We start from the raw sequence: 25,347 nt of genomic DNA, 5'->3' as shown, positions 1-25,347 counted from the left end.
TGATCTATTACTCAAAAATACCAAATATGAGTATTAATTAAGGTCTTACCGGTCAACTAATCAATCTAATTTCCTCCAAAATGTAGGCAGAAAAGGCAGTTTCTAGCATATTTAGCAAACCTTGAACACAGGCAATGTCTCTGCCAAACTAATGGTGGAGACCATAGGTTTTTTTTTTGTCTTAGCCTTTCTAAGCTAGGTTCCAATAGCTAACTTCATTTTCAGGTGGTGTTAGCCGTCACAGCCTATGGGCTACAGTATTCTTGAAGAAGTATATTCAGAGTCTTCTCTGGTAGCTGGGGAACGTGCTTCCCCATGACAGCCATTTTTGGAAAACACTGTCTCGGCAAGAAAGCATTCCTAAACGGCTCCAATAAATCAGAGCTAAACAATGCGGTATTAATTGTTATTTATCAAAGAAAAGACCCTGATAAATGTACAGAGACAGAAACCCGGTGACTCCTTTAGGAAACATTAGAGATTTCAGTAAGATTCCCTTACATACATTACCAATCACTTCAATGAAAATTGAATTTATTAGTAAATACAATAACAGTTATTAGGATATCTATTTATTACAGAGATTCCTGGTATGGGAGAGCTGGTTCAGCTATCCCAAGTGAAGGCCCAGGCTGTCTTAGAGGAAATCACTGGTGTTGCCAGATGGCATTCTAGTACCATCACACTGTACAAATAGCTATATCCTTTTACCTTCATTATAGGGCTCGATTCTGAGCTGGGTGCAGTAGTGGCCGTGTGTGCATCTTTTGTCACAGCGGTGTCTGCGACTATATGCTAATGCTGCTTCAAAGCCCTTCACTGGTGTACAGCTGTGTACCTGACTGTGCAAGGACTGAGATGCCCACTTCAAGCATCCACAGCAGCTGAAATCATGCCTGGTGCATCTTTAGATGTACCCATTAAATCTTGTACCAGCCCTATGCTGGGTGCAGGTTATGCATCTGAGTATGGCCTCCAATGTGAGCGATTGAGTGTCTCTGTATGCTGCCACTTTCAGCATCACACCTGTGGACACTCCCATAACACACCCATAATACACTAAAGATAGAGACAAAGTGGGGATGGGTTGCGGCTATAGAAAGAGACATGGTGAGGGCTGAGGCTACAGGGAGACACTAGGAACAGGGTTGAGGCTATAGGGAGACACTAGGAGCAGGGTTGAGGCTATAGGGAGACACTAGGAGCAGGGATGAGGCTATAGGGAGACACTGGGGGCAGGGTTGAGGCTATAGGGAGACACTGGGGGCAGGGTTGAGGCTATATGGAGACACTAGTGGCAGGGTTGAGGCTATAGGGAGACACTAGTGGCAGGGTTGAGGCTATAGGGAGACACTAGGAGCAGGGATGAGGCTATAGGGAGACACTGGGGGCAGGGTTGAGGCTATAGGGAGACACTAGTGGCAGGGTTGAGAGTATAGGGAGACACTAGGAGCAGGAATGTGGCTATAGGGAGACACTAGGGGCAGAGCTGAGGCTATAGGGAGACACTAGAGGCAGGGTTGAGCTATAGGGAGACACTAGGGGCAGAGTTGAGGCTATAGGGAGACATTAGGGGCAGGGTTGAGGCTATAGGGAGACACAGGAGTTGAGCTGAGGGCTATAGAGAGACATGGGGGCAGGGTTGAGATTACTTCAGAGCCACAGCATAAGCTGAGGCTATGGACAGACAGAGGGGGAGAAGCTGATGCTATAGGCAGACACTGGGGTGCAAGGCTTAGACTATAGAAGACATGGGGGGAGGGGTTGATCTCTGGGCTATAGAGAGACATGGGAGTCCAGGTAGGACTTATATTGCTGCTTCATGGAGGTCCTGACAAGAGGGGGAGGGCTCCCCTGTATCAAGTGCCCCGGGCCTCCTGAAGGCTTAATCCAACCCTGGGTAAAGTGGATGTGTACTGCTACATCTGAGGGGCGTGTCATAAAATTGACTTACATCTAAATGTAAATGTGCCCCAAAGCAGTAACTAAAATCTATTTGTTGATGAAAACACACTTAGGGGCAGATGTATGATGCTCTGGGAGGTGATAAAGTGCAGAGTGATAAACGACCAACCAATCAGCTCCCAGCTGTCATTCTTCAAACACAGCCTGTAACATGACAGTTGGGAGCCAGGTGGTTTTTCGTTTATCACTCTGCACTTTATCAGTTCCCAGAGCTTCATACATCTTGCCCTTGTACTTTTCGGAAAATGCATGTAGCCATAGGAATTGTTGAAGAAGTTGGAGGGTTATACTCCAGCGAAACGAATTAAGCGAATTTAAACCTACCATCAATGCGTATTTGTGGATGAGACTCCTGCGCAATTGTGGATTCTGGTCTTGGCATTATCCAGCGGACTTTGGACATTAATATATGTGGACATCTTTGTTTTATCTGGATTTTCTAACACACAGCTATAAGTGGATTGTCTACCTCAGCCCTGCCACCTGCGGATCCTCGCTAATGGGACTGTATGCAGGCCCGGCGACAGGGGGGTACATGGGGCACATTTATACCGGGCCCCGAGGTTCCAGGGGCCCTGGAGGACCCCAGAGACAAACGCAGCTGTCACTGCTGCCTGCTCTGCTGCAATGCACCATGGCCGGTGGTAATGAGAGCACGCGCAGGTGCATTAACAGCAGTACTGTAATGAGTCAGAGTGACTCATACAGTACATTGCCTCGGGCCGTAGCAATGGAGAAGGTGATCCGACACTCCCCTTCCACCCCTACCGTCTCCTCCCCTCCTCTTACCTTCTCGTCTGTGACATTGCTGTTGTGCCGGGGGCCTGACGTCAAACTCTAGTGACTGGCCCCGGTGCAAGAAGTAGAGTCTGGGCTATCTACTATATGTGCTGTCCTGGTCTCCGCCGCCACTACCAGATGTCTGCCATAGATAGCAAGTGGGTGACAGGTGAGTTCCTTACTATTGCGTTTGTGTTTTTTTTTTTTCTCTCTCCCATCCCCTCCCCCCTACGGGGCCTCTCTTATCCACTACACTTTACCCACTGCCTCTAACCCGGGAATGGGGGGGGCCTTAAAAAATGTGTGTAACGGGCCCCATGCTTTCTGTTGCCGGCCCTGACTGTTTCTACCAACCCAGTAACCACTTTGACTATCCAAAAATTCAGTTCTAAATACCATTTAAAAACTATGTTATACAGGAGTCCTCCTAGCAGTGGTTTTACAATATTTGATTATATGTTGTAGATCCCTTTATGCTATTGTGCTTCAATTCTTTATTATTATATTTAATAAATATGCTGCTTTAGTGTTTTTACATCCGTTTCTCATAAATTCTTTTTTAGTTAAATATTTGGTTTAACGAGCGCTGGTTCTTATACCTTTTATAGCAGGGGTTCCCAACCACGGTTCTCAAGGCACACTTAAGCTGCATACACACGTAAAGATTTTCTGTCCAACCATCCAACTAGTTGATTGGTTGGAATGAAAATCTGGTAAGGTGTGAAAGCAATGACAATCTGCAATTTGCTCCCAAATTGTTTAGAACACAGGTTCTCAAACTTGGTCCTCAGGACCCCAAACAGTGCATGTTTTCCAGGTCTCCTCACAGGATTACAGGTGAAATAATTAGCTCCACCTGTGGATCTTTTAAAATGTGCCAGTGAATAATGAACCAACCTGTGCAGCTGCTGGGTGACCTGGAAAACGTGAACTGAGCACCGAGTTTGAGAACCACTGGTTTAAATCAAACATTTAACAACTTGTCTGAACGACCATTTTCATCTGTTTTCTGGCATTTAGGAGCAAATTGCTGATAATCATTTACTCTCATACGTTACCAGATTTTCTTTAGATGTGTGGCCAGCTTAATAGCCCAGGTTTTAAGGTTAGCCATACTTGAGCACAGGTGACTTAATTAGTACCGCATTCATTTTGCTCAAACGGAATCGGTATGAAATACCGCCGGCAGCGGCAGCCCGACACTGGAACAGATCCCAGCAGTGTGAGCCCGTCAGCGCTGGAAATCCCAATCGCTGTAAGGTAAGTATAGACTAACCTAACCCTCCTTAGGGGTGCCTAACCCTAACCTCCCCCCCAAGTGCCTAACCCTAATCCCCCCTGTAAGTGCCTAACCCTAAACCCCCCCCCTTCTCCGCTGCCTGAACCTAAGTCCCCCGAGGGGGGTGCCTAACCCTAAGTCTCCCTGGGGGTGCCTAACCCTAACCCTTCCTCCACCTAGCCTAACCCTAACCCTCCCGGGGGGGTGCCTAACCCTAAGTCCCCCCGGGTGCGCTAAACCTAACCCTCCCCCCCCGCGCGGCTGTCCCGTCGATCGGGATGCCGGCCGCCGGTCTCCCGGCGTCTGTGAAATGAGCGGCGTCTACATCTAGACGCCAGGCATTTCACCATCGCCGGGATATGACAGTCGGGAAGCCGGCTGTCGGTGTAATGTCAGCCGGCTTCCCGATTGCATCCCACTCAAACATGGATACCAGGATTGTTAGTGTGCCTTGAGGACCGAGGTTCGGAATCACTGCTATAGGAATCATTACCTTATAACCAATGCAGGGAAATTATGCTGATGATCCCTTTTGAATGTATATATCTCTGTTTGTTTTAATACAGCAGCTTTATAATGGGGGTAAGGTACAATCCGGAGACTGCTAGACTCTTCAGGGAGACAGGGAGATTGTTACTATTTCCGGGAGTCTCCCTGACAATATGGGAGAGTTGGCAAATATGGCATATGTGACACTGCTAATATTATTAAATGCTAATAAACATAATTTTGTGCAACAAAAAATGACAATAAAAAACCCTTGATATTGAATAGATCATGCAGTGTCTGTTATTTTCCACTGTATAATTGATCATTATAGAGATATAAGGAAGGGCAGCTAACTGGGGGCAGTCTAATGCTTCCTGGGGCATTGGAAACTAGGGGTCTATTTACTAAGCAGTGTTAGGAGACAAAGTGAAAAGTGATAAGGTACCAGCCAATCAGCTCCTAACTGCCACCTCACAGGCTGTGTTTGAAAAATTGCAGTTAGGAGCTGATTGGCTGGTACCTTATCTCCTTTCACTTTGTCTCCTAACTTAGTAAATAGACCCCTAAATCTCCTAGCTTGCCCGAGAAGCGGGGTGTAACCTCGGAGCTTGCCAGCTGCAGAGAGTTTGCACCAGAGAAGTAAAAGCACAGGAGTGCGGCCAGAGAGAAGGAAAGCTTGGGTAATGCTGGGATCGCAGCCTTATGAAGATGAGCTGATAGAGAAACCTAAGCATTGCAACTAAGCTCACCATAGCATAAGAGTCAACGGGAGAGTGAGTACTGTGCACAAGGGTGCCGAAGGAATGGTAAAGTCAGAGGGGAACGGCTATTACAGGGGCCCATTTATCATTAAATATTTGAGGTATTTTCCCCAAAAACACCTGTTTTCGGGGGTTTACCTCAAATATTAAGTATCCCTAATGTGTGTATTAAGGAGGGCTCGATACCTGCTGTGATCACTCCATTACCGCAGGCAGCCGCATCCCCCATATGAAGATGGCATCAGCCGCTGTAGCCTATGGGTTATCACTGCATAATTAGCCAGCAGATGGTTCCCCCGGCAATGGCCGGCAGCCACCGGGACTGCGCATGCACTGGCCGGCAGGTCTGCGAGCACATCGCAGATATAGGATTCTTTTGGAGCCCATGTCCTTGCATGTGCTGCATGATACATCCGGACGATATGATCGCATACTGCAATGCGATCGTGGGCAGTACTGACATGCCCTGATTGCAATGCAAGTGCAATCATTAATTAATGGGGGCCATAGAGAGAACTGAAAGTCTTAAGCTGCCAATCCCGAACAAGTCTTGCTGAAAGAGATGGAAATCTAGCAAGAGTAGGTGCCAGGTTATTAGAATCGGCAACCAGAATCACTGAGAGAAGTGACATCCCGGTGGGTATTCTGCCATTGCTGCCCAGTCCAGAGGAAGTCCAGGTCCGGACCAGAAGGTGTCCATGTCGGGAAGCAGTCGGGAAGCCAACTGACGGAATCCCGACCGTCGGCTTCCCGACTGTCTAATCCCAGCAAGGGTTAAATGACAGGCGTCGATATCCCGACGCCTGTCATTTTACCTATGCCGGGAGCCCGACACCCGGCTTACCGGTCAAAGGTAAGCCGGGCGCCGGGTGCGGACAGCTGGAAGGGGGGTTAGGGTTAAGGCACCCCCGGGGGGAGGTTAGGGTTAGGCACCCCCCCCCCGGGTTTTATTCGGCGGGGAAGGGGGGTATACAGTGCATCGTGAAAATATTCACAGCGCATCACTTTTTCCACATCTTGTTATGTTACAGCCTTATTCCAAAATGGAATAAATTCATTTTTGTCCTCAAAATTCTACACACAATACCCCATAATGACAATGTGTAAAAAGTTTTTTTGAGTTTTTTGCAAATTTAATAAAAAAAAAATACTAAGAAATCACATGTACATAAGTATTCACGGCCTTTGCCATGAAGCATCCTGTTTCCACTGATCATCCTTGAGATGTTCCTACAGCTTAATTGGAGTCCACCTGTGGTAAATTCAGTTGTATGGACATGATTTTGAATGGCATACACCTGTCTATATAAGGTCCCACACTTGACAGTGCATGTCAGAGCTCAAACCAAGCATGAAGTCCAAGGAATTGTCTGTAGACCTCCGAGACAGGATTGTCTCGAGGCACAAATCTGGGGAAGGGTACAGAAAAATATCTGCTGCTTTGGAGGTCCCAATGAGCACAGTGGTCTCCATCATCCGTAAATGGAAGAAGTTTGGAACCACCAGGACTCTTCCTAGAGTTGGCCGGCCATCTAAACTGAGCGATCGGGGGAGAAGGGCCCTAGTCAGGGAGGTGACCAAGAACCCAATAGTCACTCTGTCAGAGCTACAGCATTCCTCTGTGAAGAGAGGAGAACCTTCCAGAAGGACAACCATCTCTGCAGCAATCCACCAATCAGGCCTGTATGGTAGAGTGGCCAGATGGAAGCCACTCCTTAGCAAAAAGCACATGGCAGCCCACCTGGAGTTTGCCAAAACGCACCTGAAGGACTCTCAAACCATGATGAGACAAAGATTGAACTCTTTTCCGTGAATGCCAGGCATTATGTTTGGAGGAAACCAAGCACCGCTCATCACCAGGCCAATACCATCCCTACAGTTACGCATGGTGGTGGCAGCATCATGCTGTGGGGATGTTTTTCAGTGGTAGGAACTGGGAGACTAGTCAGGATAGAGGGAAAGATGAATGCAGCAATGTACAGAGACATCCTGGATGAAAACGTGCTCCAGAGCGCTCTTGACCTCAGACTGGGGCGACGGTTCATCTTTCAGCAGGACAGCGACCCTAAGCACACAGACAAGATATCAAAGGAGTGGCTTCAGGACAACTCTGTGAATGTCCTTGAGTGGCCCAGCCAGATCCCAGACTTGAATCCGATTGAACATCTCTGGAGAGATCTGAAAATGGCTGTGCACCGACGCTTCCATACAACCTGATGGAGCTTGAGAGGTGCTGCAAAGAGGAATGGGCAAAACTGCCCAAAGATAGGTGTGCCAAGCTTGTGGCATCATATTCAAAAAGACTTGAGGCTGTAATTGCTGCCAAAAGTGCATCTACAAAGTATTGAGCAAAGGCTGTGAATACATATGTACATGTGATTTCTTAGGTTTTTTATTTTGATTAAATTTGCAAAAATCGCAAAAAAACTTTTTACACGTTGTCATTATGGGGTATTGTGTGTAGAATTTTGAGGACAAAAAATAATTTATTCCATTTTGAAATAAGGCTGTAACATAACAAAATGTGGAAAAAGTGAAACGTTGTGAATAGTTTCAAGATGCACTGTAGGTTTAGGCACTTAGAAGGGGGATTAGAGTTAGGCACTTGGAGGGGAGGTTAGGGTTAGGCACCCCTAAAGGAGGGTTAGGGGGAGAATAGGGTTAGTAAATATTTACCTTTGGACGATCGGGTTTTTCACCCCTGCCGGGCTGCCACTGTCGGGATTTGAACCGGCGGTAAATCATACCGAATCCGTCCATGTCCAGTGCAGAGGTTCATGGGCTGTTTAGGTCCAACCTAAAGGTCCAGACGGAATTAGAACCAATCCAGTTTTTTATTTGCAGTTTCCTGATCTCTTCCATTTGTTTAATGCGCTTGTTTTTACTAGTTCTTTGTTACGCCTGTTATTATAAAGGAACTCCATGTAATACTTCATTATTGTCTTTATATTATAGTTGTTGTAGTGATTCCCACTAACACATATTACTACCTTCTTTATTTTCCAATTGAGGGAACAGGTTACAGTATACCCAGTGTTTCTCCCGGTTCTAGATTTTTCAATATTATCTTGTATCCTTGAATACTGGCCACAGTAAGCCCACACTACAGTGTGAGTGATTTATGCAGAGACTTTTAACACTATTCTGCTTTAAGCTTCACGGTGAAATGTTTTATTTGATCATCACTCTCATTGCTGATTATGTGCCATTATAACTATTGGTGTAGCTGATTCTTCTATTGAATGTAATTGCCAATGTAATTATAAATGCCTATATTAAACGCAATGTCATTGTGATATTGTACAGCTATAATATTTTGGACATGGTAATTATGTTTCATGGTCACAGTAATCTCTGCCACTCTATTTTTGTCAAGGTCATTTTTCGTAACTCCTTATTTACTAAGTTTCCTGCGCATTTCATAAATCCGATGGCAGATTAGCTACACACAAATGAACATTTCTTCTGTGAATATATCAGTTTTAAGAGTATTTTTAAATGACTAAAACAATGCTACTTTTGTGAATTCCATTCCATGTCTTACTAATTACTATACTTAAACAATAAAGAACATAAAAATTTTTAGCTGTATGATAACCATTGCCACCATAATGGCTCATTTGTAATCACTGTAGAAGTCATTGTTAATCATTTTAAATATGTCACATGACTGAAAACCTCTGTAAAATATCTTCTGAATGAGAATATTGTTTTCCATTTTTGTTCCTACTTCTCTTAAGATGTTCAATGTGGTGGAAGCCTCCAAGGTTCTTCAGGAATCATCTCGTCCCCCAATTATCCCAACCGGCACTCAAAATTCACATTTTGTGTCTGGAACCTGGAAGCACCAAAGAACACAAGAGTGAAACTTTCCTTCAGTGAAATCTTGTAAGTTAGTGCGACTTGCTCAGCGACTTTGTACTTAAGACTCCCACACATTAAGGGGGGGGAGGGGGGGGGGCATCCCTGGTCCACCACACACTGAGGGCGCCCCACTAGCAGCGGTGCTGCTGGTGGCTTGCACCGGGGTCTGCTGTCTGCACCCGCCGTTATTGTAGTGTAGACCGCAGTGAGCACGTTCCACACTACACAGTGATAAACACACAGCCGCCGCCAGCAGCTGTGTGTTTGTTATAGCAGCCGATGAGAGTCAGACTCTCATTGGCTGCTGCGTCAATGGACAGAGCCGGCTGGAGCTCACTCATGAATGCCTCCTTCCGGCTCCCCCCCCTCGCAATGTGTGATGATGGGAGAGACGTCATGACGCTGACGTCTCTCCCATAGTACAGGAGAAGAGCCGGGACTTGGAGCGGACAGCGGCGGTCGCGTCAGGAGCAGGGATTCAGGTAAGTTGTGATATTTTTTTTTTGTGTGTGTGTAAGGGGCACTGCATGGGGGGGCGCTACAGGGGCGACTGCATAGGGGGGGCAGCTACAGGGGTCACTGTATAGGGAGGCCGCTTCATGGGGCACTGGGGGGGCACTACTAGGGTCAGTGCATAGGAGGGACTTCTACTGGGTGCAATGCATAGGGGGGACAACTACTGGGAGCACTGTATAGGGGGGAGCTTCTACTGGGGGCAGTGTATAGGGGGGACTACTACTGGGGGCACTATATAAGGGGCACTGCATAGGGGGGGAACAACTACTTGGTCTGGGGGCACTATATAAGGGGCACTACTGAGGGCATTGTATAGGGGGACCACTACTGGGGGCATTATATAAGGGTCATGCATAGAGAGGGACCACTACTGGGTCTGGGGCACTATATAAGGGGCACTACTGGGGGCACTGTATAGGGGGACCACTACTGGGGGCATTATATAAGGGGCACTGCATAAGGGGCATTACTGGGGGGCACTGCATAAGAGGCATTACTACAGGGGGCACTGCATAGGGGGGACTACTGTATAGGGGCACTACTATAGTGGGTACTGCATAGGGGTGACCATTCCTGGGGGCACTGGGGGGACCATTACTGGGGGCACTGCATAAGAGGCACTGCTACTGGGGACATTGCATAAGGGGCACTACTACAGTGGGCATTGGAAGAGGGGCATTACTACTGGGGACATTAAGGTGGATATAAAGGGAAAACAAATGTTCCTAGGGTGACAAGAAATGGTGGTATACAGGGGCCCCCACAAGTTTGTTGTCCAGGGGCCCCCACAGACCTTAATCCGGCCCTGCTCCCACAAATACAATAGGAGTTGGAAATCAACAAAAGTTAAAGCATAGACAAAATATTATTCAGAATATAGAGTGTGCTTTATCCTCACTTTAGCAGAGCTTTACAGCTTGTTCATTAATACATTTCAAAGCTTCACTGCAGCTATGTACTTAAATGAGTGTTCCTACAGAACTCCATTGCATTTTACTGATCATTAACACTATTCAATGCTACAGGTAACACATACCTGCCTACCCTCCCGGTTTTCGCGGGAGGCTCCCGATTTTTCGGGTAGCCCCCCGCACCCCTGAAAGGTAGGCACTTCTCCCGCATTCTGCCCACTTCCTAATGAAGTGGGCAGAATGGCGAGAACTTGTGTAGAGGGCGGGGCTTAAAGACACGATTCTTCATGAATCATGTCATTTAGCCCCGCCCCTTATTTAAATATGCGCCAATCGCGGCAATTTGCCGTGGAGGGGGCAGAGCTTAATGCTGTGAATCATTTGGCTCCGCCCCCATCGGGACCCAGCTGCTTCTCCTCCCCAGGTTCTCCCGGGGAGGAGATTTAAAAGGTAGGCAAGTATGAGGTAACATCAAATTTAGGGTCTGATTCAGACCTGCTCGCTAGATGCATTCGCTTGCAGCCGTTCTGCTGCTAATATATGCAAAGGCTGCGATCGTACAGCAAGACATTAGTACGCCCACTATGTCTTAGCGTGTGACAACAGAGCGTTTGAAAGCCAGTCCAATGACGCCCCCTTTCCCTTCGCAGCACACGTAATCTCCAGGAAGTGTATATTACAATCGCCAACATCAAGAACCATCGGAGCCATACGCAGTGCTTGTGGTTGTCCTTACCCTACCACAAGCACTGCAAGTGCTTCAGTGCTTTAGTCAGCCAGGTGACGCTGGTTTTTACGTTTTTAATTAGCAGGCCTTAGAAACAGCGTTTTGACACTCAGACACGCCTGCGTTAGCACCTCCACTCCCCCGTTTTCAAGGACCTTCCCCTGTCACTACCCACAAATGGCAAATTCTGCCAGTCAAACTAGCGAGCAGTCTATATGTTATGTGTGATCGCTTCCCGATCACAATGACTGGCTCGCGCACACGCATGCGCAGATAGCGACAATCGTCCAGCAGCGTGCGAACGCAGTCTAGTGAGCGGGTCTGAATCAGGCCCTTAGTGCAAAAGACTGAGGGGCTATGTATCAATAATCCCGGCAAGCTGCATTTACTGTACTAATGTCTGTAACATATATATCCCTGCATGTACTTAAAATATATACAGGGACAGTGCTTTCCATGACTCGCTGTGTCTGAGCAATACAACACTACACAAAAGAACAGTTCTCTCACTCATGCATGCAGTGTCATTTTCCGTAAAGCTTGCCTCCATAGAAAAAAGTGGGTAACACCATCTGAGCTTTTTTGGTAGAGATGAGCAGTTTGTTTCTACTCGATTATATTCAGATCTGGAAAACGGAATCTTATTGGATATCTGGCTCCTACAGTACGTGTTTTAGATAGCCAATAAGATAAATCCCAACCTTAAGTTGGCAAAAAAAAAAATGAGAAGACCCGAACTACTCATCTCTACTTTTTGGAGCTTGGTACATGGGATAAAACTGCAATCCTCATTGAGAATAATGGAAACTGTGGTCTGCTGTGCTAATTAACTTTTTAAAGGAGATATCTGTTATAGTTCCTGCATTAGGCTATTTCTACATATCCATAATAGAGATGTGCGCCGACCCTCATGTTTTGGTTTTGGATCTGGATCTACCCTGGTTTTGGATCTGGATTGATTTTGCCAAAACCTCACCTCCGTGTTTTGTTTTCGGGTTTTGGATCTGGATTTTTTCTTAAAAAATCATAAAAATAGCTAAAATCACATAATTTGGGCTGTTTTTGTTCCTACAGTATAATTAACCTCAATAACATTTATTTCCAGTAATTTCCAATAAATTTTGACCACTTCACAATATTATTTTTTCATCTAGTTAAGGCCAAAAGGTTGCATCCAGCTAGCTGGCTGACTAAGCTAAGTGACACAGTGGGCGGCACTAACATGTGGCAGTTCAGTTTCTAATTTCCAACACAGATACAGTGTGTTATACAGTATGGGTTGGATACACCAATAGTGCACTTACTGTGACAGCAGTGTCAGCAGAGCGGGGTTGCTGATGGTGTCCTCAGTACATGGAATGGCGGTGCTGGCAGTGTCCTTAGTGAAGGGTACCGGTGATGTCGGCAGTGCGGGGGTGCCAGCTGTGTCTTTAGTGCAGGTTTGCTGGCTGTGTTGGCAGTGCGGGGGTGCCAGCGGTGTCTTGGTGCAGGTTTGCTGGCTGTGTCGGCAGTGCAGGGGAGCCAGCGGTGTCTTAGTGCAGGTTTGCTGGCTATGTCGGCAGTGCGGGGGTGCCAGCGGTGTCTTTAGTGCAGGTTTGCTGGCTGTGTCGGCAGTGCAGGGGTGCCAGCCGAGTCATTAGTGCAGGTTTGCTGGCTGTGTCGGCAGTGCAGGGGTGCCAGCGGTGTCTTTAGTACAGGACTGCTGGCTGTGTCTGCAGTGCAGGGGTGCCAGCGGTGTCTTAGTGCAGGTTTGCTGGCTGTGTCGGCAGTGCAGGGGTGCCAGCGGTGTCTTTAGTGCAGGTTTGCTGGATGTGTCGGCAGTGCAGGGGTGTTCTCAATGCAGGTTGCCGGCGGGGTCGGCAGAGTGAGGGTGCCAGCGATGTCCTCAGTGCAGGTTTGCTGACTGTGTCAGCAGTGCAGGGGTGCTGGTGGTGTCCTCACTGTGGGAGTGTCTGCAGTGTGGGGGTCGCTGACGGTGTCCTCAGTACGTGGGGTTGCAATGCAGGAGTGTCGGCAGCGGTGGTGTCGGCAGTGGAGGATGCTGCCGGGGGGGTGCCGGCAGTGTAGGCAGCGGGGGATGCTGGTGGTGTCAGGTGGCGTGGGATGGCAGGCGCCATATTTTTTCCCTCCCTTGTAGTGTTTTCAATGGGCTTAACGCTGATTGGCTGAGAGCCATGACAGACGACTCTCTCAGCCAATCAGCATGAAGCCCGCTAAAAACAAATCCTCGCAACTCGACAGAGGGGTCGCAAGGTTTTGCCTCGGGTCAGGGATCCGGGGCAGGCAAGGCTCGGATCGCCCCGGATCCCCGAAATTCTCAGGGAACCGGACCCGCTCATCTCTAATCCATAATACATAGAATCATTGGAAAATGCAGTAAAAATAGGCTTGGGCCTAATGAGAGTGTGTCTGTGTGCAGTAGAAATGAGCGGTTCAGATTCTGAGGAATCCGAACCGATCCAAACAAGTGGAATCCGAGTCCACTCGAACGCAAGTTCGGGTGTTTCCACCTGACTCGGATTCCACCTCGAGGCCGAATGTCACGCGGCTGGCATCGGATTCTCGCAAGACTCCGATGATGTTCAGCCTCTATAAAAGGCGCGGCGCCCGGAACTCGGCGCCATTTCTCAGAGACAGTGAGACAGAGCAAAGGTGAACTTAGGGTCTCATTCTGACCCGCTCGCAAGCGCTTCTGCGCTCGCAAGCGGGTCGATGGTGAGCCCTGCGTACGTGCTGCGGCCACACTGCGCGTGCGCAAGACCCGGAACGAGAGAATTTCTCTCGCTCCGGGTCTCTCTACGAAAAGGGCGGCTGTCGATGGTGAATGACAGCTCGCCCTGTTTTGTAGGCGGGCCAGGGTCCAGTGATGTAAGTGGGAGAGCTTCCAGCTCTGGGCCTAATTCAGACCCGCTCGCTATGGGTCTCGCACCAAAGGGGCGTGCTGTCGATGGTGAGTGACAGCACGCCCCCTTTGGTGGGCGTGCCGGGGGCGTTGCTGCCCAGACAGAGGCGTTCCCATGGGAACGTCTACCGTCTGGGGCCGGCCCCACTGACATCACAAGTGATGTCAGTGGGAGTGCTTTTGGCTCTGATAGAGCCAAAAGCACTCCAGGGCTTGCGGCAACGAGACCCTACCGCAAGGGTCTCGTCGCAAGCCCGATGGTCGCGATGGTCTTGACCATCGCTACCATCTTTTTGGCCGCTCGCTATAGCAAGCTCGCTACAGCCTAGTGAGCGGCCAGGAGGCCGGCACTTTTTTCAGATGCGTCCGTCCTCATTCAGAGCGAGCGCTCGCAGTTTGCAAGCGGCTCTGAATGAAGTCCTTAGTTAGGGCCTGATTCAGACCCACTCGCAAGCGGCTGTCCGCTCGCAAGTGGGTCGATGTTGTGCACTGCGCATGTGCACGACGGCGGGAGCTCCGTCGTGCGCATGCGCCAGACGCGACGAGCGAAGGACTTTCCTTCGCTCGTTGTGTCTGATCAAAGGGGGCGTGCTGTCGATGTTGATTGACAGCACGCCCCCTTTGGTGGGCGTGCCGGGGGCGTGCCTCCCTGACAGAGGCGTTCCCAAGGGAACGCCTACCGTCAGAAGCCGGCCCACTGACATCACTAGTGATGTCAGTGGGAGTGATTTTGGCTCTGATAGAGCCAAAATCACTCTGGGCCTCGCGGTTGAAAACCTCAACCGCAGGCTCCGGCTCGCAGTGGCGATGGTCGCGATGGTCAAGACCATTGCGACCATCAAACTGCACGCTCGTATAGGCTGTGGGTGGTGACCCACAGCTATACGAGCGTCCAGGAGGACGCTCCATAATTATGGAGGGCGGCCCTCATTCAGAGCGTGCGCTCTGCTCAGAGCGTACGGCTCTGAATGAGGGCCTTAATTAGTGTGTCAGTGTAGTATTAGTTTTTCTTCTAACTTTTTGCCGCTGGACTTTCAAGGGCATTAGCCCTCTGACTTTGTTTGTTATATATTTTAAATAAATAACCTCTGTGACTTTACTGGGCATAAAACCACTGTGTGTGCTCCATGACTGGGCTATATAAAAGCTCCGTAACTGGGCATGTATAACTCTGTGACTTTACTGGTCATAAGCCCACTGTGTACTGTAAACAAGCTCCGTGACTGGGCATAAGCCCACTTTACTGGGCATAAACCCACTGTGTGTATACTAGCTCCATGACTGGGCATAAGCCCACTGTGTGTATAACTATATACAGCTCCGTGACTTTACTGGGCAGTAGCCCACTGTGTGTATACAACCTCTGTGACCTTACTGGGCATAAGCCCACTGTGTGTATACAAGCTCTATGACTGGGCAATATCCCACTGTGTGTATACAAGCTCCATGACTGGGCATAAGCCCGCAGTGTGTATACAAGCTCCGTGACTTGGCATAAGCCCACTGTGTGTATACAAGCTCCGTGACTGGGCATAAGCCCACTGTGTGTATACAAGCTCCGTGACTGGGCATAAGCCCGCAGTGTGTATACAAGCTCCATGACTGGGCATAAGCCCACTGTGTGTATACAAGTTCCATGACTGGGCATAAGCCCACTGTGTGTATACAAGCTCCATGACTGGGCATAAGCCCGCAGTGTGTATACAAGCTCCATGACTGGGCAATAGCCCACTGTGTGTATACAAGTTCCGTGACTGGGCATAAGCCCACTGTGTGTATACAAGCTCCGTGACTGGGCATGTACCCACATTCAGGGGCGTATCTACCCATTGGCCAGGATGGCACACGCCAGGGGTGCCGACCAAAGGGGGTGCCACCAATAGCCAAGGGGTGGACAAGTCCCCCAGCCCCACAAATGTAGGGCAGACTGCAATGATAGCGGTCTGCCCTACAAAGTTTACAAACACACATCCGCCAGCGGCAGTCGCGTCAGGAGCGGGGATCAGGTAAGTTTAATTTTTTTTTGTTCTTTGTGTGTGTGTTTGTGTGTGTAAGCCTGGCACTACAGGGGGGGGCACTGAAATAGGGGGTGGCTGCTACTGGGGGCACTTTATGGGGGGGTGCCCGCTACTGGGGGGCACTGTATAGGAGTGGCCACTACTGGAGGGAAATTTATGGGGGTGGCCACTACTGGGAGCACTGTATACTGGTGGCCACTACTGGGGACAATTTAGGGGGTGGGTGGCCACTACTGGGGGCAATTTAGGGGGGTGGCCACTACTGGGGTCACTGTATAGGGGGACTACTACTGGGGGCACTGTATAGGGGGGACTACTACTGTGGTCTACTACTGGGGGGCACTCTATGGGGGGACTACTACTGGGGGTACTGTATAGGGGGGCTACTACTGGCGGCAATGCAGCATAGGGGGGATTACTACTGGGGGATTACTATTGGGGGCACTGCATAGGGGGGGTGGGGGGCGCCAGTCCATTACATTGCCAGGGGCGCTTGGATCACTAGATACACCCCTGCCCACAGTGTGTAAACAAGCTCCGTGACTAGGCATTAGCCCACTGTGTGTAAACAAGCTTCGTGACTGGACATAAGCCCACAGTGTGTATACAAGCTCCGTGACCTTACTGGGCATAAGCCCACAGTGTGTATACAAGCTCCGTGACCTTGCTGGGCATAAGCCCACTGTGTGTATTCAAGCTCCGTGACTGGGCATTAGCCCACTGTGTGTATACAAGCTCCATAACTGGGCATTAGCCCACTGTGTGTATACAAGCTCCGTGACTGGGCATAAGCCCACTGTGTGTATACAAGCTCCGTGACTGGGCATAAGCTTACAGTGTGTATACAAGCTCCGTGACCTTACTGGGCATAAGCCCACTGTGTGTATACAAGCTCCCTGACTTTACTGGGCATAAGCCCACTGTGTGTATACAAGCTCCATAACTGAGCAATAGCCCACTGTGTGTATACAAGCTCCGTGACTGGGCATAAGCCCATAGTGTGTATACAAGCTCCGTGACCTTACTGGGCATAAGCCCACTTTGTGTATACAAGCTCCGTGACCTTACTGGGCATAAGCCCATTGTGTGTATACAAGCTCCGTGACTGGGCATATGCCTACAGTTTGTATACAAGCTCCGTGACTGGGCATAAGCCCACAGTGTGTATACAAGTTCCGTGACATTACTGGGCATAAGCCCACTGTGTGTATACAAGCTCTGTGACTGGGCATAAGCCCACAGTTTGTATACAAGCTCCGTGACCTTAATGGGCATTAGCCCACAGCAGGGGTCGAACTATGGGAGACAATGGAGGTGCCTGCTGCCGGGCTCCAGGTCTGAAGGGGCACCTCCTCCATTGTCCACCACATATTCACCCCACAGGGCTGTAATTATATACCTGGAATATAACGTCACGGCCACTCAATACATGGCACCTGAGAAGCCACCATACATTAGCGGAGAGCTCCATGTCAGACAGTCAGTTGCTGCATTCCTCTATCTATAGCCTGTCTGCATGCGAATTGCTACATTAGTGTCAGCGGCTGTGACGGGGGCAACAAATTATAACTTGCCTCCGGGCGTCTGGGATGAATTGACGCCACTGGCCCACAGTGTGTATACAAGCTCCGTGACCTTACTGGGCATAAGCCCACTGTGTGTATAGTATACAAGCTCCGTGACTCCAGTTCACAGTGATAAATTAATATGGATCACTAAACAAACCGAGAAGAGAGCAGAAACAGCAAGCAAATGCTAGCACTTCAGCTGCTGGAAGTCCATCACTATCATCTAAAGCTGATGCTCAAGGCCGCAGAGGCTTTAAAAAATTAGGGTATCTGAAATCAAAAAATCGAGATTTCACAAGGGTAAAGACAAAAAAAAACTCTAAAGACTACTACTAGTGCAGAAAAACTGCAAATTGGCAACATACCATTCACCACACATAGTGGCAAGGAAAGGCTCAGGCACTGGTCTTTATTTCTGAGTGATGGTTCTGCAACTGTCAGTAAGGCATCTTGTGCCTCTCATGACAATAAAAGACCTTTTCAATATGACTATAGAAGAAGTGTAAAAAAAATTAAAACCAATAAGGCAGTAGATCAAACTGTGTTTTCAGAAACACAATTTTCGGAAATCCCTGAGGAGAGTCTAAGTGTGTCCACGAGCGATATTGCTATTGCTATGTGTATGCCTAACCTTTCAGAGAAGCCGCCCTCCACAGTTTCTGTTCCATCTATATTTGTGGGGATGAGCAGTATTGCCAAGGACACAGAAATTGAGGATGCCACCATGAAATTGCAAGAGGATGAGGGGAATATATGTGCAGCTGACGCTGGCACTAATGAGGATGTTAAGGATGAGGATATTGTTTGTATAAGTCAGGCACCAGTGGAAGCAGCTCTTGGCCAAGGTAAGAAGGCCATTGCCATACCTAGGCATAGAACCAACAAATCCACATCTTTTGTGTGGAATTATTTTTACCCAAATCCTGACAACGTTTGTCAAGCCATTTGTAGCCTTTGTGGGACCACAATTAGTAGAGGTAGGGATGTTAAGCATCTAGGAACCTCCACGCTATTACGTCATCTGCAGCGAGCTCATGACAAGTGTTTGATAACCTCAAAAACTACTGATAAAAAAATAACAACGAGCAGTCCAGCATCAGCTAAATGACTTCTCTCTACTAAATCCCTGCACCTGCAATCTCCAACGACAACACCTCCATCCTAATATCCTCAGGAATGATCAGTTGTAGTCCAGCATCCAATTTGTTAATGCTAAGTCACGGTGACTCCTCCACTTTCCAGGACACCTCAGAAAAAACTAAATCTTTGAGCGCTATGCCTGCTGCTGCTGCTGGGGGTGGATCTTCATCCCAGAAGTTGACCAAGAAGACTACTTGTAGTAGTTTACCAAAAAATCAATTGACTGTTAAAGAATCTCTTGCAAGGGGAAGCAAGTATGACAGCTCTCACCCTGTTGCACGGCGGATCACTGACGCCATGACGGCTATGCCAGTATTAGATCTGCATCCATTTTCCGCAATTAATGCAGTGGGATTTACACAGTTAATTGAGATCCTGTGTCCCCGGTACCAAATTCCATCTCTGTTTCATTTTACCCGAAATGCCATTCCTCGGCTGTACCAGGACGTTAAACAAACCTAATTATTGGCCTGCAAAATGCTATTGTACCCACTGTCTACTTAACAACAGATATGTTGACAAGCGGTAGAGAGCAAACTAAAGATTACATGACTAACGGCCTACTGGGTGGGTGAATCACCTTCAGCAGAAGCAGAGAATCTAACAAACAACGCCAGCTCATTCAGAGGCAGGTAACTCTGTGCATCACCGAATTCAATAAGAGGCATACCACTGACAACCTTGAGATGTCATAGAAACATGGCTTATCCCACTTGGACTCTCCTCAGGATTTGTGATTTCTGACAACGCTACAAATATTGTGAAAGCATTACAGCAGGGTGAATTCCAAAACATCCCCTATTTTGCTCACACAATCAACTTAGTAGTGCAGGGTTTTTTAAAAAACGACAGGAGCGTGCAGGAGATGCTGTCTGTGGGCCGAAAAATTTTGGGACATTTTCGGCATTCAGTAACAGCATGCAGGAGATTGCAGCAAGTGCAAGAGCAATTTAATCTGAACACAGAAAAAAAAAAAAAGGAGATTTGCCCCCCAGCACACTGCAGCAAAAACAATACTTAAATCCTACATGATAACAGCGATTCAGAGGTATTAGTTACATACATTTGCAAATATATGAATAAGCGTCAGGCCAATCGTCAAGGCTCCTCTATACTGGCGTCCCTAGCATTAAGGGGTTCACGTCCGAGAAGCAAGGCACCCCAAAAAAATTCCAACCAAGGACCATCCCCAGGGCATCACACGAAAAGGGAAAAAGGTGATAGTGAAGTATAAAGAAAAGATGTGTAAGTATAAATCAATAAGTGTTAATGAAATGAGAAAGAATTAAAATTACATAAATAATATACAAACAAATAGAAAAGTGATAAAAGTATTCTATGTGAATTAAGTGGTGATGCCATGAGAAAGGCCCAGTCAGAACCCCCCCGGGGGCCCCACTCCCAAACGCTCACCCCAAAATAATTATTGCTACATAATAGTAGCACCCACTCTGGGTCATATAATTACAATTGATGTACTGCATGATAACAGTACATATAAAAGCTGAGAGCTAACTTACCTTGGAGGTACCCCAAAAAACCTCCACATGGCACTATAAGCATCAGCACATCCTCCTAATGCTGACTGCCTTCATGCCTCTCCAAACTTGCAAAAGAATATGGTAGTTGCTCAGATCAGCTTAATTGCATAACACAGGTGCTTGTAAAGGGCGGGGTTTACTCTGAACACAGAAAAAAAAAAAAAGGAGATTTGCCCCCCAGCACACTGCAGCAAAAACAATACTTAAATCCTACATGATAACAGCGATTCAGAGGTATTAGTTACATACATTTGCAAATATATGAATAAGCGCCAGGCCAATCATCAAGGCTCCTCTATACTGGCGTCCCTAGCATTAAGGGGTTCACGTCCGAGAAGCAAGGCACCCCAAAAAAATTCCAACCAAGGACCATCCCTAGGGCATCACACGAAAAGGGAAAAAGGTGATAGTGAAGTATAAAGAAAAGATGTGTAAGTATAAATCAATAAGTGTTAATGAAATGAGAAAGAATCTGCCCTGCCATCAACTGAAGCAAGAAGTGGTAACGAGGTGGAACGCCACCCTTTATATGCTTCAGCAGATGGAGGAGCAGCAAAAAGCCATCCATAGCTATACGAACAGCCATGACATTGTGAGAGAAGGCGGAATGTACCTTAGCCCAGCACAGTGGAGAGTACTTTCTGTCTTGTGCAAGGTGCTCAAACCATTTGAAGTTGCCACATGTGAAGTGAGTGCTGACACTGCTAGCTTGAGTAAGGTGATTCACCTGATTAGGCTTTTGGAAAATCAGCTGGAAAAATTGAAGGAGGAGATTAAGCAAAGCGATTCCGCAAAGTATGCTGGACTGATAGATCAAGTCCTTTATTCGCTTCGCCAGGATCCATGGGTTGCCAGGATCTTGATATCTGATCACTATATTTTAGCAACCATGCTTGATCCTAGGTTTAAGTCGTATGCTGTGTCTCTCTTTACAACTGACCCAGATCTTAAAAGATCAAACGCGCTCCTGGTGAGCAAGTTGGCAGCTGAAGTGACACATGGCACTACGATGATGTCTCCTCCTTCAATTTCTCCAGCCGCAGCCAGAAAAAAAATTCACCTTTTCCAAAAGACCCAGGGGTGATGAGGATAAGTCAAGTCAACCTCTACTGTAAGTCCATCTAATACGATTACCATCCAAAGAATGGTGGAGGATTATTTTCAGGACACCGTACAAGTAGACATGTCACAGATTCCCTTCGAATATTTGAAGGAAAAAAAAGGCAATTTGGAGACCCTTGTATAAATTGGCTTTGCATTACTTAAGCTGCCCACCCTCCAGTGTGTACTTGGAGAGAGTTTTCAGTGCAGCCGGGAACCTTGTGAGCGAACGATGTAGGAGGCTACTTCCACAAAATGTAGAAAAAATTATGTTCATTAAAATGAACTGGAAATTTCATGAGGAAAACCTTTCCCGCCAATCACGTCACAGTACAGATACTTCTGTAATGGTGGATTCCAGCGGGGATGAATTAATATTGCGTGAGGAATCGGATGATGTACACATTGATGAGGGTGAGGATGGCAATGATGGTGACATCTTGCCACTGTAGACCTGTTGCCTTTAGCCAATTGGTAGCTTTTTTTTGTGGGGGCCCAAACAAACCAAGCACTTCAGCCACAAAGTGGCAGTCCCTGTCGCTGAAATGCTTGGTTTGTTAAAGTGTGCATGTCCTTTTAAAATATATCATATGGGTGGGTGGGAGGGCCCAAGGACAATTTCATCTTGCACTTCCTTTCATTTCTGCCACTGCTGTGTGGCAATGTTTTATAGATGTGCTTTAAACTGTGGTGTCTGTGCCGCTGCTCTGATGCTTGGTAACCAGTCAGCTCACTGCAACCTTTGGCAAATAATGGTGAAAACTATAATTTAAGCTGTGAGGTGGTCTAAATTGACTGTAAATGACTGGAAATTAATGTTATTGAGGTTAATAACACTCTAGGAAGAAGAAAAAAAGCCCAATTTATGTGATTTTAGCTTTTTTTGTAAAAGATCCAAATCCAAAGCCAGTCACCGCAGTTTAGCAAATCCAAATCCAAAGCCGGACGACAAATTAGAACCAAATATAAATCAAAGTCCGGCAAACTGGTCCGGCGCACATCCCTAGTGTGCAGGCTGATTTTGTTCAATGTAAGACTCCCACTTGCAGAGGTGTAGATCCATCTCGGAGCGTCATTAGGTGCACGATCTGATGCACCATGGAAACTTGCACTAGCTCTAAGGCAGGTGCAGTTTCCCCATCTGTACATGGCATCTTTTGTGAGCGGTTCTACGCCACACCCGCATCTGCCTAGCCTCCGCCCTGTTTTCTTCCAGGAACTCCCACTAAAATTCTCACTCTCTGTGTCCAAATTCGTTTTGCATCTGTGCGGTAACCATCGGGACCCATGTGCACTGTAACTCAGACTCGTGCGCAGACTTACAACACTAAGATATTGCCCGTGTGTATGCGGTCTAACATTACGACAAAAGGAAAAAAAAAACACTGCAACACTTGAATTGACAAAAATGTAAATACATGTTTAGGAGCACACTTGCTGAGGACATTTGGCACGATCCACAACCTCCAAAGCATAGACGATGAGCTGCGGGTGCTGCACTAACCCACCCTGCTCCGTGTTTTCTAATGGCCATATATTGCAGTTATATGTGAATAACACGATCATCATGCAGTGCGACAGGTGTTTTACTTCACTGTTTATGTAAATGAAATGTTTATCATACATCTCAAACTGCCCAATCTTAAAATCAGGCCATTTTATGGAACAGCTCTGATCCATCCAGGCCACACACTAAAACAGCCACATGCCGTTTTTCTGTGAGGAATTTGGGACAATAAGGAGATTGGGTATTTTTATGAGGTTTTGTTTTTGTCTTGAAACATTACTTAAGATCTAGCTAGTAGGCAATTATTATTTATTTTATAGTTCTGATTTCTTACTCATATTCTGTTCTGCTGTAGTATTGAACCAGACGCTGCCTGTCGGTTTGACTTTATAGCTCTGTATGACGGCCCAGACACAAACTCACCCATCTTGAATGTTCTATGTGGTCGTACAGTAGCAGAAGTGGAAAGCAGCTCTAATCATTTAACATTGATGTTCAGCGCTGATTATGCCAACTCATATTTTGGTTTCTCTACTATCTTTACGGCATTACCACAGAGCAACAACAGTGAGTACAACAAAGAAACAAATATACAAATCTAAAATGTGACTTTTGAGTTTTCTTTATGAGTAGAAGACTTCCTGTGGGATAATTATTGACTAAGGGGTTGAAATAATCTTCTACAGGGGCAGTCTAGCACAGGCTCATTAGAGAGCTACATGGAGGCCCCACCACCACCCTCCCTTCACAGCTCTCGCTGCCTATCTGCCCATCTCTTGCACAGGGGCCTATTCATCAACACTAAAATAACGTTTTTAAGGACATTTTCCTTAAATAACGTTATTTTGGTATTCAAGAACAGACTTAACACAGGAGATATCACAGATATCTCCTTGCTAAGTTCCCCAGCGTTAATTTCCACACTCCCCATACATTAGTATGGGGATGTGGAAATTATGGCATTCATCAAATTCCGAAAATTATCAATTTTCGGAATTTGATGCAGTTACTATTCACCACTGTGAGGTGGCGAATAGCAGAATCCTCTTACCTGTATCCGCGTGTGCAGGTCCCCCGACGAGTCCCTCCGGCGCTCTGCTCCGTCCTCAGGCTTCGGAGGCTGGTCGGACATGTGTGCTCCCCAGCAGAGCACAAGAAAGTTTAGACCAAAAAAAAAAAATTATTTTTTTTTTCTTATCTGTCATGTGGTCTGCTGGGAAACCACATGACAGACCAGCAGGACAGAGCCGGAGGCTACAGCGCGGACAGGTAAGTTGGGGGGGGAGGTGAGTGGAGGGGGGAGGGGGTGGGGGGGGGTCGGGGGGGGTACGAAACTTACCGCATCTGTAGGCAGTGCTGCGCATGCGCTGGTTTTACAGATGTAACAGCGCATGCGCAGCACTGTTTCCAGACGCGATAAGGTAGTGTAGGCAGGGAAAAGTATCTATTTCCCGAAAAGCTGTCATCGCAAAAATGACAGCTTTTCGGAATAGATACTTATGGAGAGGTGGAATGATGAATTCCAACTATAATTAGCTAGAACTCCATGAGAGTTCTAAAGCTAATTATCTCCATTGAATTTTTACGTTTAATGAATAGGCCCCACAGTCTTTTTTCCAAACTGTTCCCTGGGAAGTAAAAATATAAGTAGATAAAAGACCTGATGGCGCTCTTACACACGTAACACAAAATAAGCTGCAGTCAAAGGGACTCTGTGTTGTTCTCCATACCAGAAATGCACTTGGCAGTTTTAAGGTGCGTACACACTGGGCTATATTTTGGATGTCTGAACGATAACAATATTATAATTCAGTCGTTCACTATATCGGCCAGTTTGTGCACAAAAACGATGAACGATGAACGATAACGACCAGCAATGCGCGCTCCCGCAGGTCGTTGGTCTTTGTCGTTCATCGCCCAAACATGCAGCCCAACCTGACGATATTGTCAGGTTGTTGCATGGTCGGGGTTGAGGGAGGGTGTCCGACACTGAGCAATATTGTGCATGATATTGTTCAGTGTGTGTGCTCAATGTTGGTAACAACATTGAGCACACCCCTGCCGGGGACACACTAGACGATGTTCCTCCTTTAGACTGCATGTAAACAGGTCCAAATTACATGATTTTAGCTTTTATTATCAATTTTTTAAAAATCAAAAACTCAAACTGAACCAAAACACCTGAGGGTGGTTTTGCCAGAACCAAAACACGTAGTAGATGGCGGGTATGATTATAAGATGAGACAAAGTGTACTTAAGGTCATCACCCACTTCTATT

General features: G+C 47.2%; 1 protein-coding gene across 1 annotated transcript in view; it reads left to right on the top strand.

Annotated features, from left to right (window-relative positions):
* LOC148518847 (CUB and zona pellucida-like domain-containing protein 1) overlaps positions 1-25,347 on the top strand; it is an 83,077-nt gene that overhangs the window by 24,935 nt on the left and 32,795 nt on the right. The window contains 2 exon segments of the mRNA XM_088476939.1: positions 9,015-9,162; positions 23,425-23,636. Of these exon segments, the coding sequence (XP_088333065.1) occupies positions 9,015-9,162; positions 23,425-23,636 (360 nt within the window).

This window comes from Taudactylus pleione, unplaced genomic scaffold (assembly GCF_031769625.1).
Source record: "Taudactylus pleione unplaced genomic scaffold, aTauple2 ptg000198l, whole genome shotgun sequence".
In the NCBI taxonomy this organism is placed as follows: domain Eukaryota; kingdom Metazoa; phylum Chordata; class Amphibia; order Anura; family Myobatrachidae; genus Taudactylus; species Taudactylus pleione.
The sequence above is the reverse complement of the archived record's forward strand: the minus strand, read 5'-3'. Positions and strand labels throughout refer to the sequence as shown.